Source organism: Pelophylax lessonae (genome assembly GCF_965119305.1).
Source record: "Pelophylax lessonae genome assembly, chromosome: 4".
NCBI classification, from domain to species: Eukaryota; Metazoa; Chordata; class Amphibia; order Anura; family Ranidae; genus Pelophylax; species Pelophylax lessonae.
This window is the reverse complement of record NC_138771.1, coordinates 23,092,126-23,108,670: the sequence shown is the minus strand read 5'-3', so window position 1 is coordinate 23,108,670 and position 16,545 is coordinate 23,092,126. Positions and strand designations below refer to the sequence as shown.

Genomic DNA, 16,545 nt, shown 5'->3' with positions numbered 1-16,545 from the left:
GACGTTAAGTGGTTAAATTTATGAGAGTCTTCACAGTGGAAGCACATGCAAGCTTATTAATAGATAGGGGGCAGGTGAGCCTGGAGGTAGCCCAACCCTCCTAAAGGATCTTGGGGGCATAATAGATGCCCAGCCAATGGTACAACAGCAAAGGCACCCAGTAGGTCCACTCACCAGTATACATTAACAACACAGAAAATGGCCTCTGCCCCCACCTATAACTGGCCTTCATAGCAAAGAACACATGGAAGGGCAACGCACATGAGACAAACAGATAAAAATTCCCAGTTAAATTTGACAATCAGTTTGCTTACCAACCAAATTAACCTGTCTAACAGTTTGCGTCACAACAGGGGTTTAGTTGGCACACATTTGCAAACGCATGTATAAGCTGCAGGGCCTCCTACACATGCGTTTGCAAATGTGTGCCAACTAAACCCCTGTTTTGACACAAACTGTTAGACAGGTTAATTTGGTTGGTAAGCAAGCTGGTTGGCAAATTGAACTGGGAATTTTTATCTGTTTGTCTCATATTGGTATGAGGAAGCCATGTCTTTCCTGGACCAACACTTAGCAAACTCATGTCTATGGAATGGAGAAAACGTTTGCCGGTCTTCAGGTTTAATGGGTCCCTGTTTATCATACGCATGGGAGAAACCCTTCTCTAGGTCCAATCTTTAGTTACACTGTTAATTCACTAAAGGCTAGAGACTAGTATTGGTATGAGGAAGCCACATCTTTCCTGGGCCAACATTAAGCAAACTCATGTCTATGGAATGGAGAAAACGTTTGTCAGTTGTGAGGTTTATCCACTTGCCGACCAGCCGCCGCACATATACTGAGACAGGTCAGCTCTATTATGCGAAACGACTTACCTGTGCATCATTTCATGTAATAGCCCATGGTGGCGCTCGCTGATTGCCCAGAAGGGGCGCCAATCAGCAGGTCCGGCAGACCCGATGTCCGCCATACACCCACGATCGCTATTCACAGAGACAGCATGGCGGTCTCTATGTAAACAAGGCAGACCACCGTTCTGTCACAGATGAACACAGGGATCCTGTGTTCCTGCTATTTAGGAACAAAGGTCTCTGTGTTCATCTAGTGCAGGGATCCTCAAACTACGGCCCCCCAGCTGTTGCGGAACTACACATCTCATGAGGCATTGTAAAACTCTGACATTCACAGACATGACTAGGCATGATGGGCATTGTAGTTCCTGAGCAACTGGAGGGCCATAGTTTAGAGACCCCTGATCTAGTGAGTCCATCCCCCGCACAGTTAACAAGCACGCCCTAGGGAAACACTTAACCCTTGATCACCCCTGGTGTTAACCCCTTCCCTGCCAGTGTCATTATTACAGTAACAGTGCATTTTTTTAGCACTGATTACTGTAGTAATGTCACTGGTCCCCTCAAAAATGTCAATTAGGGGTCCGATCTGTGAGCCGCTATGTCGCAGTCCCGCTAAAAATCTCTGATTGCCGCCATTACTAGTAAAAAAAAATAATAAATAAAAAATGCCATAAATCCATCCCCTAGTTTGTAAACGGGATAACTTTGCGCAAACCAATCAATATACACTGATTGGGATTTTTTTTTACCAAAAAATATGTAGCAGAATACATATTGGTCTAAAATGATAAAAAAATTAGATTTTTTTTATTTTATTTTTATAGCAGAAAGTAAAAAGTATTGTTTTTGTTTTTAGAAAAATTTAGATTTTGTTTATAGCGCAAAAAAAAAGGTGATCAATACCACCAAAAGAAAGCTCTATCTGTGGGGAAATCATTTTTATTTGAGTACAGTGTCGCACGACCGCGCAATCGTCAGTTAACGTAACGCAGTGCCGTATCGCAAAAAATGGCCTGGTCATTAAGGGGGTAAAACCTTCGGGTCCAGAAGTGATTAAGGGGTCCCTGTTACCCATTCACATCAGAGAAACCATTCTGTGGGTCCAATCTTTAGTTACCCTGCTAGCTCACTAGAGACTAGAGATGGGGCATTGGAAGGAGGAAGCCATGTCTTTCTTGGGCCAACACTTAGCAATCCCATGTCTGTGGAATGGAGAAAACAGTCTTGAGGTTTATGTTCGATCGGTTTTTATTTTCAGAGCTTCAAAGAAAATCATGAGCAATACATGGAGAAAAATAAAAAAAAGTACATAGATGGTAAATAAATGTCTGTCAGTGCAATCTAGACAGCTAAGGTACATTTCAGACAGTTATAAGGAATGTACAGTAATATATCCTGTGTGTTTATTAAGCAAGTAATAAATGCAAGGTATGGTTTGCTCGAACCTCGTGTGTGCCAACGCCCCAACACCCCTACCGGGTACAATCTGTGTCGAGGGCGCAGGGCAACACACTGAGCCCCGACCTGCGAGAATCCCAACTTACATATAGTTACGTAGTTACATAGTAGGTGAGGTTGAATAAAGACAATAGTCCATCCAGTTTAACCTGTGTAGGTGTGTGTGGACGTATTCATTTCTCATAGCCCTGAATGTTTTCGATCCTTGAGATGTACATCCAAGAGTCTTTTAAAAGTAGCCATACTCCCCGCAGTTACTACCATTTGTGGCAGGGAATTCAACAGTCTTGTAGCCCTTACATTAAAGAACCCCCTGCATAGCCTGAGGTTAAATCTCTTCTCCTCCAAACGCACTGTATGACCACGTGTCCTCACGCATTCCTTGTGACTGAATATTTTTTTTTCTATGCTCTGATCACTGTTGAGGTATTTATAAATCGCTATCATGTCCCCTCTCAGGTCTCCAGGGTGAATAAATCTAGTGCTTCTAAACGCTCTTCGTAATTAAGGTCCTCTAATCCCGTAATAAGTTTAGTTGCCCTTCTCTGGACTCTCTCCAGCTCCAATACATCCCTTCTGAGGACTGGCGACCACGACCAGAACTGGACAGAATACTCCAGATGTGGTCGAACCAGAGTTTTATAAAGTGGTAGGATTATAGTCTTATCTCTGGAATACATCCCCTTCCTTATACATGCCAAAATTCTGCCGGCTTTGGCAGTTGCAGCTTGGCATTGCATGCTATTGCCTAATCTATCTTCCACTAAGACCCTTAGATCTTTCTCCATTTTTGATACCCCCAGAGGTCCCCCCCCCCTAGCTTGTATATTGCTTTTATGTTATTGGACCCTAAGTGCAATACCTTGCACTTAAACCTCATTTGCCATGAGGTAATCTAGATCGTAAGGCAACTGGCACACAAGGGAAAACATCAACAGTAATATAGTAATATAGTATTCGGTAAACCAAGAAATCAGAGTCTGAGTTAGAGCAATGTCATGAGTACATTAACATACTAGGTATGGAAGAAGTAGGTATGGAAATCAGGTTTTATTTATATAGAGTAAAGTTAAGATAAAGATAAGAGGATTAGAAAAGATAAAGAGAAAGAGAAGAAAAAAAAAAAAAACTAAAGGGGATGAGGTTAAAGGAAAACTCTACCCCTGAGAATCGGCCTGAGGAAGGAGCGCATGCTCCGACAACGCGTCGCCGGCGCCAGTACGCATCCCGGAAGTGACGTCAGAACGGCTAGTGCTGTGTCCCCAGTAGATGGGAAGTACCGATCTTCCATTCGTTACTACCCAGCGCTCTGAGACCGCTTGTGCCATCCTGAATTCGGACACTGGGATCATCATTCTTATTGTCATGCTGGTTTTTCACAACCGTTTGTGAGTACCTTTTCGTTGGTTTAAATAAATATGTCATCCTGATATACTGCACTTAGTGTGGCGCCTGTTTTCTCCCTCCTACCCCTGAGGATGGTCCGGGCCCTCCGCTATAAAGTCAGCAAAGGGTGAGGAGAATCGGAACTGAAGCCATACAGTCCACATAATGGAGTGGGCTTCGTCGGTACCTGTGTCCCAGGAGATCATGCGTTCCAGATGTTTGATCCTGTCCATTTCACAAGTCCAATCCGCCATTGAGGGGGCCATCGGTTGCCTCCAGCGTCTAGCAATCACAGATGGGGCAGATGTCAGGAAATGCCGAATTAGGCTTTTTTCAATTTGTTTATAGGAGCCGGGCAACATGGACAGTATGGATATACGAGGATCATTCGGAACTTGTCCCCTGTGAGTTTTTCCATACAGGCAAAGAATTTTATCCCAGAAGGGAATAATCCACGGACATGAGCTCCATATGTGCGACATGGTTCCAGGCGCCTGCAAACATCTCCAGCATGTATCTGGTATAGCATGGTCAATTTTATGGAGGACACTAGGGCAACGATACCACCTAGATAGGATTCGGTAATTGCGTTCTTGAGCTACAGAGCTGACGGATAGTTTAAAAGAAAGCGCCAGTGTTTTGTTCCACTCCAACTCCTCTCCAGGTGCACATAGTTCCCGTTCCTATTTAGATATTAATGGAGAAGGGTCAGGGTGGGTTTCTTGTAACAAGAGCTGATGAAGTTGGGATAACAAGTGGCCTGGTCTGTCAGTTTGGGATAGTATTAATTCAAAGGATGTTTTTGATCTAGTCAGGTCACTAGCGTTCGGTAGCTTGCCCAAGAAATGAGCTAATTGGGTGTGTTCAAGCCAAGCTCCAGGTGGGTTGTGGCAGTTGGGGAGCAGTTGAAGCAAGGGGATTCATTTACCTTTACAAAGCGTTTATGTCAGCAAAGGATTGTCAGATTTCTGCCAGGACAGGAATTTGGGGTTGGTAGAAGTAGGGGGAAAGGATGCAACGTCGAACAAAGGGGTCAGGGGACCAGTCTTGAGGTTTAAAGGGTCCCTGTTACCCAGGGGCAGACTGGCAACTTTCAGCCCAGGGGGCAAGTACAAACCAGAGGCCCATGGTGCAGCGACTTGGCCCACTCCCACTTTCCCTCACCGCCCCCCCTCCCCCCTCCCCCCACTCCCCCCACTCTCCCAATCCTCCTCCTGACCTCCATTCCTAGCTGAAGCCCTGCTCCAGAAACTCTCTACTTACCAGCTGAATCCGGGTTCCCGACCGGGCCAGCAGGGGAAGGTTGGGGGTAGCTGGGACAGCTTGGTCGGGGCTAGCTGGGGCAGAAGAGTCTCCAGTGGGGCAAGGAACCGACCTCTGCTCAGACACAGGTTACACCATCCATGCTGGGGGGGGGGGGGGCTTTGTCCTTGTCTTCAACCCGCACTCAGTAGGTCAGCGGCAGGGACTTTTTACTTCTCTTTACCAGGAATCCCTTAGACATGTCTGTGGCAGGAGCGGTGCAGCCTTTTTACAGGGCGTCAGAGCGGCCCAGGGGGCAATTGCCCCCCTGCCCCATGACCCAGTCCTCCCCTGCTGTTACCCATACACATCAGAGAAACAATTCTGTGGGTACAATCTATAGTTACACTGCTAGTGCACTAAAGAATAAAGATGGGGCATTGGTAGGAGGAAGCCATATCTTTTTTAGCAAGACTCTTAGCAAACGCATGTCTGTGCAATGGAGAAAACATTTGCCGGTCATGAGGTTTAAAGGGTCCCTGTTACTCATATGCATCAAAGAAACCATTCTATGGATCCATTCTTTAGCTACACTGCTAGTTCTCTAAAGATTGGAGACACAGCATTGATATGAGAAAGCCAAGTCTATCTAGATGCTAGAGAGTTTATATTCTGCCTTCTTGGAAATCTAGGTTTACTTGCCAAATGTCTGATTGCCGGAGACAGTTTGAGCTTTTGGAGCCTCATCCCTGGCAGCGTTTGTCTTTAGAAACACTATTCCCAATTCTTACTATTTTTTTTTTTATATTATATTGACTGTTATTTATTTGCTTTTTTTTTAGGAGGTGTATCTAAATTCAAAAGAAGCCTCCAGATTTTGTAGATTTTCCCCTGGAAATGTCCCCAGACTGCAATAAATTCCTCAATTTTTTTTTTAATTCTGCCATGCATTTCTTGATGTTGATTCATAATGTTTTGGCTTTCTGTATTTAATATAAAATACATTTTTTTATAGCAATATGTAAAATAGAACCGGTCACAATGGAACGTTCATGCCCTACTTGCAGAGACAGGACTGCGGTTTGGGTAAATTGTTTCAGCAGCAAAATGTACCTTGTTCATGTTTTGGCAACTGTATTATCCTATCCATGACACATTAAAATTGGATTCATTAGAGGGGACTTATGTAATCAATATTCCCCTTTAAAGAAGAAGTCTCATTTCTATTTTTATGAATGCGTTCTGTTCCGTAGGTGACAAAGTAGTTTTGTCCCATCTTCCCATGCGCAGTCTAAGGCTACCTGTGAGGTCGGAGAAGGCACTCCTCTTCCCTCCATGGCTGTCCAACAACACAGCTAGCAGGGAGGTGACTGCTTTGATAAAAAATTGTACTTTTTTTTCTTTGTCTCCATGACCTGACTCAAGAGAAGCTTCTCACGAGGAACACAGGGGGAGGGGGTCTTGTTGACTAAAATGTTCCAGGCAAGCAGGCAAGTGATTTGAGGCAAAAAAAAAATGATGTCTGTCAATGTCGCTGTCTCCTTGCTAGTTGCATTGTCTTTCGGCAGTGAAGGGGGCACCCTGTCCAATTTCACAGGGTGCCCCCTCCACTGCCGAAAGACAATGCGGACCTGATTGGATGCTCCATGCACCTCTATGGAGCAGCGGATGTCAGCGTTGACATGTCCACTGACACCTGCTGCTATCCGATCTGATCCTGTCCGTGAAATCCAGATGGATGGAAACCCTTGTAATAGGAATAAAAGTGATTACATTTTTTTTTTTTTTTAAAGGAACAGTGTAAAAATAAAAATAAAAGGTAAAATAAATAAGAAAAAAAAAAATTTAAAGCGCCCCGTCCCTCCGAGCTCGCGCGCAGAAGCGAACTCATACACAAGTCGCGCCCACATATGTATATTGTGTTCAAACCACACATGTGAGGTATCGCCGCGATCGTTGGAGTGAGAGCAATAATTTTAGTCCTGGACCTCCTCTGTAACTCTAAACTGGTAACCTGTAGAAATTTTTAAAGCGTCGCCTATGGAGATTTTTAAGTACCAATGTTTGTCGCCATTCCAAGAGCGTGCGCAATTTTGAAGTTCAGAATTCGGCCACCAGAACTGCCCAAAATGCAATGGGACAGGAACTGGGCTTTAAAAGCCCGTGATTGGACCAGAAACATCAGTAAAAGCAGATTGGAGTGACTAGGGGGTCCAGAGGCCAATCAGGAGTGAATACGCCCCCCAGTATATAACATAGCCCCGCCAAAACTCTAGCACTGTAATAGAGAGGCTGTGCAATAGAGTGGAAGCATTTCTGTTACTCCTGCTGCTCCACTGTCATTTTGCAATTATTAGTGTGAGGAAAGGGATATCTAGTGTAGTTAGGGTGCTATATACCACTATAGTTATATTCAATAATCTAGTTTCTGTAGGGAAAGTTTTAAGTGTCAGGGTGACCGTAGTTTAGGGTGAACTGACTCTGCTATGCCAGGGTGACCGAACTCTTCCATGTCAGGGTGACCGCCAGAAAAAAAAGATAATTTTTCTTAGAATTTCAGTAGCGCAGGGATATGGCTCCGCTCCTTTCACACCTATACGTGTGTATGTGTATATATATATATATATATATATATATGTGTGTGTGTGTGTGTGTGTGTGTATATATACCCCTATACAGAAATTCAGATGTCATGCTTGCCTCCAAAGACGCACAAAAATGCCCAATAAACGCCTGCAACAAAAACGCCCAGGTGTGAAAGGAGCGGAACACCATCCCTGCGCTACTAAAAATTCTAAGAAAAATTATCTTTTTTTTCTGGTTCTGGACATGCTACAGAGCTGAAACTTCACAGGTACACTTTTTAGACCCCCCAGACACTAAATCCAAAGAAATCTCTTTTTTTTTTCCAATAATTTTTTCAATAATTGGCTCTCTAGCAAAAACGACAATTTTTAAGAACTTTTTTCTGTGTGATTAATAGTCCCTGGGGCATGACCCAGAACCCTAGCCACTTTTTAGGGGCATTTATTGGGTTTTAGGACTTCAAAATTGTGTTTTTTGATTCCAGAAGTTCGGGTCCAATGGGGTTCTGGAATCCGAACCGAACTTTCGGGAAGTTCGGGTGTTCTGGTCGACCCAAACTTTTCAAAAGTTCGATCATCCCTACCTGGAGCCGACCTTGGAGCCTTGAATGGGGGTCAGTAGGAGGCCAGGAAGAGGAAGAGTGGTGGGAGGGGGGCCGAATCACTGCACCATGAGCCTCCAGTTTGTACTTGCCCCTTGGGCCCAAAGTTGCCAGCCAGCCCCTGGCAATGGGACACAGGTGGCAAAGAAAAAAAAAAAAAACCTGACATGGGGTTCTAACCTTCCCTTACTCTATCCAAAATGAAAAAAAAATTTTTTCCTGTAGTTCTACTTTAATGATACTTGCACCATTTCTGTGCTCCTCTATGTGTGACTGACAGTCATTTTTTTAACCAGTATGTGCCAACCAGTATGTGCCAGCAAGGTTTGGTTTTAGTTTTGCATGCAGTATGACCATGTAGCACCTAAAAGAGTTAACTGTCTAGTCCTCGTCTTGATTTAATAAGTTACACAACAAAGCAGATAATCTCTCTGGAGCGAAATCCTTCCAGACTGAGCTTTTAGCAGGGTGCCTTAAAATAGTGTGCGGGGGCAGGGGCGGTGGGGGTAACTTGGGCCGCGTTCAAATATGAGGCACGGCTTCAATCTGAATGTTTAATGTCTTAAGATGGAAAAAGCTGGGAATATGGAACAGCGGGATACTTGGAGCGCACACTGATTGATATATATTTTTTTTTCTGCTCGTTTTCAAGGTACAATGTAAGGGAAAAATCCACTTTAATTTATAAAAAGATAAATATGACATAAAATTGTTACATATTTTAGTGGTGTGAATAAAAATGCCCTTTTCATTTTAATCCTGGCTAGCTATTGCAACCCTAACCTGGCTGATATTTTATTTCCCTGCTTAACCACTTCTAGCCCGGAAAGGATTTCCCCCCTTAATGACCAGGTGATTTTTTCGCGATTCGGCACTGCGTTACTTTAACGGAAAATTGCGCAGTCGTGCGATGCTGTACCGAAATAAAATTGATGTCCTTTATTTCCACAAACAGAGCTTTCTTTTGGTGGCATTTGATCACCTGTGTGATTTTTATTTTTTGCGCTATAAACAAAAAAAGAGCGACAATTCGGAAAAAAACAAAAACAATATATTCCCAATAAAAAAAATTGAAAAACTAAAATTTTTCATCATTTTAGGCCAATTTGTATTCTACATATTTTTGGCAAAAAAATATCGCAATAAACATATTTTGATTGGTTTGCGCAAAAGTTATTGCATCTACAAACTAGGGGAAAGATTTATGTCATTTTTATTTATTTATTTATTTTTTTACCAGTAATAGCGATGATCAGCGATTTTTAGCGGGACATGATACACTGCGGCGGACAGATCAGACCCCTAACTGACATTTTTGACACTTTTGGGGGGACCAGTGACATTACTACAGTAATCAGTGATAAAAATATGCACTGTTACGGTACTAATGACACTGGCAGGGAAGGGGTTAACCTAGGGGTGATCAAAGCGTTAAGTGTAAGCCTAGGGGGTGTTTACTAACTGTATGGGGGATGGGCTTGTGAAATGATCATAGAAACCTCTGATCCTATATAGAAGGATCACAGGCGCTCTGTGTTCATCCCAGGGAGAAGGATGGTCGGCTGTGATTACAATAGCCGACCGTCCTTCTTTCTCAGCGGGGAGCGATCGCGGGTTTCAGGCGGCAATCGGCATCCCCGCTGCCTAGTGAGGGCTACCCTGCCCACCAGCACCATGCACGCGACCGAAGTTGAGCTACGTCGGTTCGCACAGGAGAGGCAGCCTGCTGCAGTAAAGGTGTTAACCACTTCCCGCCCAAGGCTGTCACATAACGTCCTGGACTTTGAGTGGAGATATGTGGATGATGGGTGCAGGTGTCCTGTCAGAATACCGCTACTCATCAGAAAATGTAACGAAGGGACGTTCTCAGTGAAAAATGCTTACTGTGCATGCGCCATGCGTTCCAACATGGCTGCTATGCATTCCAATGGGTTTCCTAATGTGACAGAACACGAAGGCATTCCCGGACATTTTCTTACACCCAGCCAAGTCTTCAATTGCACACTTATTGTAGCAGTAAACTCACCTTATATCCTGAAACACAAGATTCAGTTTTTGTTATTATGCAGAAGGTGTCGACGGCCATCTTGGTACACCCCGCACTGCTCACCGCAAAACTGATTATATCATGAAATAGACTATTTCACTCGCTCGCGGTGAAATAGTCTATTTTATTATATAAGGTGAGCTTACTGCTAAAATAAGTGTGAAACTGAAGACTTGTCTGGGTGTAAGAAGTTGTCCGCTGCTGCCTTCATGTTCTGTTACATTAGGAAACCTATTGAAACGCAAAGCGGCCATGTTGGGGCGCATAGAGCATGTGCAGTAAGCAATTTTGTTTGCAACGTCACTTCCGCTGCATTTTTTGATGGGTAACGGTATTCTGATAGAACACAGGCATAATTCAGATATCATCTTTTTCAGCGGGCGATTCCCTGCAACGTAAAAACAATCATGGCAGCAGTTCAGCCGCTTGATCGTTTTTACAGGCAGTGGGAGTGGATGTTCCCCCCCATCCTGCCGCCCTCTGGTGCTTCTACCAAGCTCGCCTGCGATTGGTGAGCCAGAGAAGGAATCCGCCAGCGGCAGAAATTTACCATAAAAAATACAGAGAAACAGATGGTCCCCGGCAGTCTCTATGACCTTCGGAGGCCCGGGCGCGACGGTCCAGTCCGGTCCGGTCCGGCCTGGCCCGGCAGATGTAAATACTGCCGTGTACTCGGTCTTTCCTGCCTAGAGGAGAGATGTGGGGTCTTATAGACCCCACATCTCTCTATAAAGAGGACCTGTCATGCCCTATTCTTATTACAAGGGATGTTTACATTGTAGTAGGAATAAAAGTGATAAAAAAAAAAGATAAAAAATTTAAGGGAAAGTGTAAAAACAAAAATTTGAAATAAAATTAACAATAAAAAAAAAAATGAAAATGTGAAGTGCCCTGTCCCCATGTGCTCGCACGCAGAAGCATAGAAGAAAGAAAGTGGGGTCGTTAGGGATCGGGCGTTCTGTAAATTTCTGGGATATATCCCATATCTGTCTCCAGAACGCCTCAAGTCTAGGGCAGTCCCAAAAAATATGTAGGAGGGTCTCCCGCCCTTCCTGGCATCTCCAGCATCCATCCGTGACATTTGGTACAAATTTATGTAGATGCATTGGCGTGTGATACCACCTGGATAGTAGTTTGAAGTTTGTTTCCTGGATCCGCGTGCAGATGGAGGATTGGAATGTGAACCGAAGGATGTGGTTTAGTTGGCTCGAAGTAAACGAGCAGTTCAAGACCCTCTCCCAACTGGCTATGTACGGCGATCTGTAGTCTAATGGAGGCGTCACAATAAGCCGTTGAGAGCACGTGGGGTAGTGTGCCTGTTTGTGAGTAGAGTTCCTTGAGGGCGGTGAGTCGCCTATTGAACACCCTAGATTGGGGTAAAGATTGTAAGAAGTGATGGAGTTGAAGAGCCCTCCAGAAGTCTAATCGATAGGACCCACCCGGATCAGTCAGGGTAGCAATGGAAACCCAGGATCCCGACTCCACGAAGTGAGAGGCCTGGTATAGTCCCGATTCCAGCAGCCTTTGGAAGGGTCTATCTTGGTATCCCGAACCAAATTGTGGGTTCCCCAGGAGAGGCATCATCAGCGAGTGTGTAAACATTTTTAAAGCGTCGTCTATGGAGATTTTTAAGTACCGAAGTTTGGTGCCATTCCACGAGTGTACGCAATTTTTTAAAGCGTGACATGTTCGGTATCTATTTACTCAGGGTAACATAATTTTTCACATTATACAAAAAAATTCGGCTAACTTTAGTTTCTTTTTAGTTTTTATTCATAAACAGTTTTTTCTCCCCAAAAAACGCGTTTGAAAAATTGCTGCGCAAATACCGTGTGACATAAAAATCTGCACTAATTATAGAATATACTGGAATGTTTAGACTGCCGGTGTTGTGTGAAAACCCTAAGTGGTCGAAATCACCAATTATTCCTGGTGTACAGTCACCGGAAATAACGTTGTTGGAGATCTCGGCAAGTTGGAGTTTTCGGCAGAACACGGGCCATAGATGATTCAAACCATGTATGGGCAGGCTGAATGTAAAAAGTTGTTCGATCAACTTGGGTACAACCAGTCTGCTGGATTCACTTGCGATTATCGCTAGTGGCTGCAATAGCTGCTAGCAATTAACAGTCTCCTCCCGGCGGGGACAGCTTCATCCACCGCCCCCCTTTCCCCATAGGGAGAATATAATGTCTTTGCAGGAGGGATTCCGCTGTCAGCACTGTCTGTGTTGATGGGGGAATTGTGTGAATTTCTTTCCTGCAATCATGGGTTGTAAAAATTTGCACTGTATAAGAGGAATGGCAACGGCACACAGACTCTAGGATCTCTCTTACCAGTCTGTACTCACTAATACCCTTAGATAATTGGTTGCCTCCTCCCAATTTCTTCTAGACACTTTCACCCCTTGGTATCAGACTAGATTCTGAGATGATCAGCTTCAGCAACTCTCAGCAAAACAGGCCTCCAGGTAGCCAAACAGAGGCCTCAATAACCAGCAGGCACATGGCAGAATGGCCTAGTGGGCTAACTGCACCCCTAGACTGATCTCCTCAGGGAAAAAGACCAGGCTGCTCCAAGTTTCAGAGTATTTATACAGACTCACAGTCACCATCTGGGCTCCTCTCCCCAGGGATTGGCCAGGGCTGTATGAATAATTAGCTGCTGAAAAGACTCTTCCTTCCCACTAATTTCCAGAACATTTCTAGACCAACCAGGGGGAGGCAGTCAATAGAGATGGACGAACATCAGCTGGGGAGGTTCGCGAACGCCAGCCGCAAATTTTCTCAAAAGTCTGCGAACCGCGAGTTCGCGGCGGGCCCCATTGACTTTAATGGGAGGCGAACTTTAAAAAACTTTAGGTCATATTTGCAGCCACAAAACACGTAGTAGCTGTGCACAAATAGTCCCAGCACATGGACAATGTCATAACAGAAGTATTGCAATTGAAAAAGTTGCCCTAAATTTTTTTTTTTTTTTTACAGCAAAAAATATATATATTTTTTCATAAATCAGCCAAAACTGACAGCAGCCGGTAAATACATTGTCTAATACATATAGGGTCCATTCACACATCTGTAAAATGGGTCCGCATCCATTCCACAATTTGGCGGAGCATTTTAAATGACTTTGGTGGACATTGACAAAGTGATTTCTGTGTGACTGCAGCCGAACTCTAACTGCCCCTAAAGCAACCACAGGATACCTGGCCCTATAGTATAGAGCAGGGATCTTCAAACTATGGCCCTCCAGCTGTTGCGGAACTACACATCCCATGAGGCATTGTAAAACTCTGACATGATTAGGCATGATGGGAATTGTAGTTCTGGAACAACTGGAGGGCCATAGTTTGAAGATCGCTGGTATAGAGGCTGTAAAAGACCCTAAAATGACATTGGAGCATTTTAAATGACTTTGGTGGACATTGACAAAGCGATTTGTGTGTGACTGCAGCCGATCTCTAACTGCCCCTAAAGCAACCACAGGATACCTCTCCCTAAGCTCTAAAGATACTAGACCTATACCGAAATACCAGCCCTTAAAAGGACTTTTGTGGACATTGATAGAGCGATTTGTGACTGCAGCCGATCTCTAACTGCCCCTAAAGCAACCACTGGATACCTGCCCCTAACCTGAAAAGAGACTGTAGAAGGCCTATACCGAAATACCAGCCCTGAAAAGGACTTTTGTGGATCTTCACAGCGCTATATGTGTCTAGCAAACTCTCCCTACACTGGCAGAAAGCGGAATGTGAAATGGCCGCCAGGTGAGGTCTATTTATATGGTAGGGGGACTGTCCATGTGCTGGAATGTTTCAATTGGCTGTCCCGTTCCACCTGACGGCTGTGTCATGGGTCAAAGTTCTCCCCAATGTTAACAAATATGGCCGCCGCGAATGACGCCATGTGTCCGAAAATTTGGCGGGTAGCGAACAAGCAAAATTTGCCGCGAACCGACCGCCGGGCGAACTGCAAGGCCAACTCTAGCAGTCAATCCTGCAGCCAATGGAACACAGAACAGGCCACAACAATAAAACAGAAACACTGATTAAAGTGAGCCGAAACTAAATTTGCCTAACAAGGAAATGCAGCTCCACTGGATACAGCAAACCAGAACTAAATTGACCTAATCCTAGCACATATCTAGGAGGGTGCTACATCTATGGGCCCAAACTTGCACCATCCTGCACTAAAAGTAGTGCCTGCAGCTCTTCCAAAATTGTACTACAGACAAGCGTATTTTAAGTGCAGTGAAGCGTATGTGTGAACAGGGCCCATAGAACACAATGAGAAATGGCTTATTGCACAATGTTGTTGCGCTTCAGCAAATGCACAACAAATTGCACAAGTGTGAATGAATCCTAAATGCTCACCAGTAGCTGTGAACAACACCGGTTCCTGCAGCAGTTTTTATTGGCTGGCTAATTTGTATAGAACTCCAGCATATCCTGAAAGTCTTGGAGATAAATTGGACATCTTTGTTCCTTTCTGCACATAGCTCCACTCAGCAATGGGCGTAACTAGAACCTTCAGGGCCCCAGTGCAAGAAACCATGAAGGGCCCCCCAGACCCCTGGCCGGGGCCCCTACCTTCAAGCCTGGCGCTCTTCCCACTGATCCTGGGGCCCTTTACTCTCGTTGCGGGGCCCTTTATTACTGTCCCACAGTGGGACCCTTTCACAAGTTCTGCAGTGGGCCCCCTTCCTGCCATCTCCGGGCCTCCCCACGGTGGTGGAATGCCAGGGCCCGGTCGCAAGTGTGACCTTTGCGAAACTGGAAGTTCACCCACTGGTGTCAGTAGTTTTTATTTTTTGGTATTTAATTGTATTATTTTTTATCATTTTATTATTTTTACAATGTCACTGACTATGACTCTGTCCAGTCAGAAAAGGAAGGAGCTGGTAAATTACATATTTATCGACCCCTCCCTGGTTCTCTATTGTGACACATCCCCTGCAGCAGCCGGGAGGAGAGGGGAGGGAGCACAGTGGGGGGGGGGGGCAGGGGAGAACACAGGGGCCCAGAGACAGCAGAACACAAGTTAATTGGATAGGAGGAATGGCGGGGGCAGCATACAGAGGAACCAATCTCCTCAATTGTCCTCCTACAGCTACAGGAGGAAAAAGGAGGACAGTGATTTCTCTACATGCTGCCCCCGCCACCCCTCCTATCCAGGTGTACAGGGGAGCCGCACAGGCCCCTTGGAGCATGGGGCCCGGTTGCAACTACAACCCCTGTAGTTACACCCCTGCTTTTAGGTCAGTAATACGGATGGATGTAAGCTGCCACAGTAACCTTATAAATGTCTGATTTGTGTCTTCCGCAGGCTGCTGAATACCTCCGCCTCTTACTTCAGTTCCATGACATGGGATTTCAGCAGGAAGACATCAAGGAAGTTCTCTTAGTTTATGACAATCACAGAGATCGATCCCTGGAGGAACTCATGATGAGAGCACAGTGAAAGCAAAACAAGGTGTATACCGGTGACTGGAATAGACTCTATTTAGTATTTCTAGTTCAGGAAACTTTAAAATGGTGTTTCTACAAAAGATTTAGGTCTAAAATAAAAAAGAGATACATCTAGCTGAATATGTATTAGCATTTCCACATCTAAACAATAAAGATGAAAAGCATTTGGCTACGTTCAGATACACATAGAAAGAACCATGGTGACCCTCAATAGCATATACTCAGGGCTTTTTTTCTCAGAGAATAGGTGCAGGAACTCCCCCCTTCTGAGTTTTCTTGTCTCCACCCCCCCTACCCACCTCTGAGCAACGTCCCTTGGTTCCACCCCAACCCACCTCCCAGTACCGCCCCTTTTAGAGAGTAAAGACTAGAGACTACAGAACCAAGTATAACTTTTTGATGATAAGTAATTTGATCCCCCAGCAGCCAGCATCAATAGACTCTTCAGCGCACCCCAGCTCCTCTTGCCATTACACACAGTCAATGCTGGAGGTGCCGGAACTGCGTTCCCCCGCGTTCCTACTGAAAAAAAGCCCTGCTCCTACTGTACCATCCATACCAAGTACACAGTCAAACAGCGATACCCATGGGTACATTGTTAATCCCATAAAAAGGCAAAGAATTACATAGACATATTGTGAGGAATCCATTTATCTCTCTACAACTACCCAATACACCATTTGAAGTGGCATGCAATTATTCTTTGCTAACAGGTGCAGGGTCCTGCTCTCTCCTTGAACTTGGGTGCTAAGCTGAAAAGGAGCCGTTCTTGCTCCAAATAAGCCATAGAGGAAAAGCAAAGCAACCACAAACCAGAGATGTACTAATGGTCAAGGCTATGTTCAGCCATGAACCATAGCCATAATCCCTGCCTGAAGTCCACTCACTCTGACGGGTTTCACCA

General features: G+C 44.8%; 1 protein-coding gene across 1 annotated transcript in view; it reads left to right on the top strand.

Annotated features, from left to right (window-relative positions):
* The window catches only part of PDCD7 (programmed cell death 7), a gene marked incomplete at its 5' end in the record, with an annotated part of 127,183 nt that extends 111,327 nt beyond the window's left edge, over positions 1 to 15,856 (top strand). Inside the window, one exon of the mRNA XM_082253462.1 lies at positions 15,499 to 15,856. Within this exon, the coding sequence (XP_082109588.1) occupies positions 15,499 to 15,633 (135 nt within the window). The 3' untranslated portion in view covers positions 15,634 to 15,856. The remainder of the gene's footprint in view (positions 1 to 15,498) is intronic.
* Positions 15,857 to 16,545: the final 689 nt, after the last annotated feature.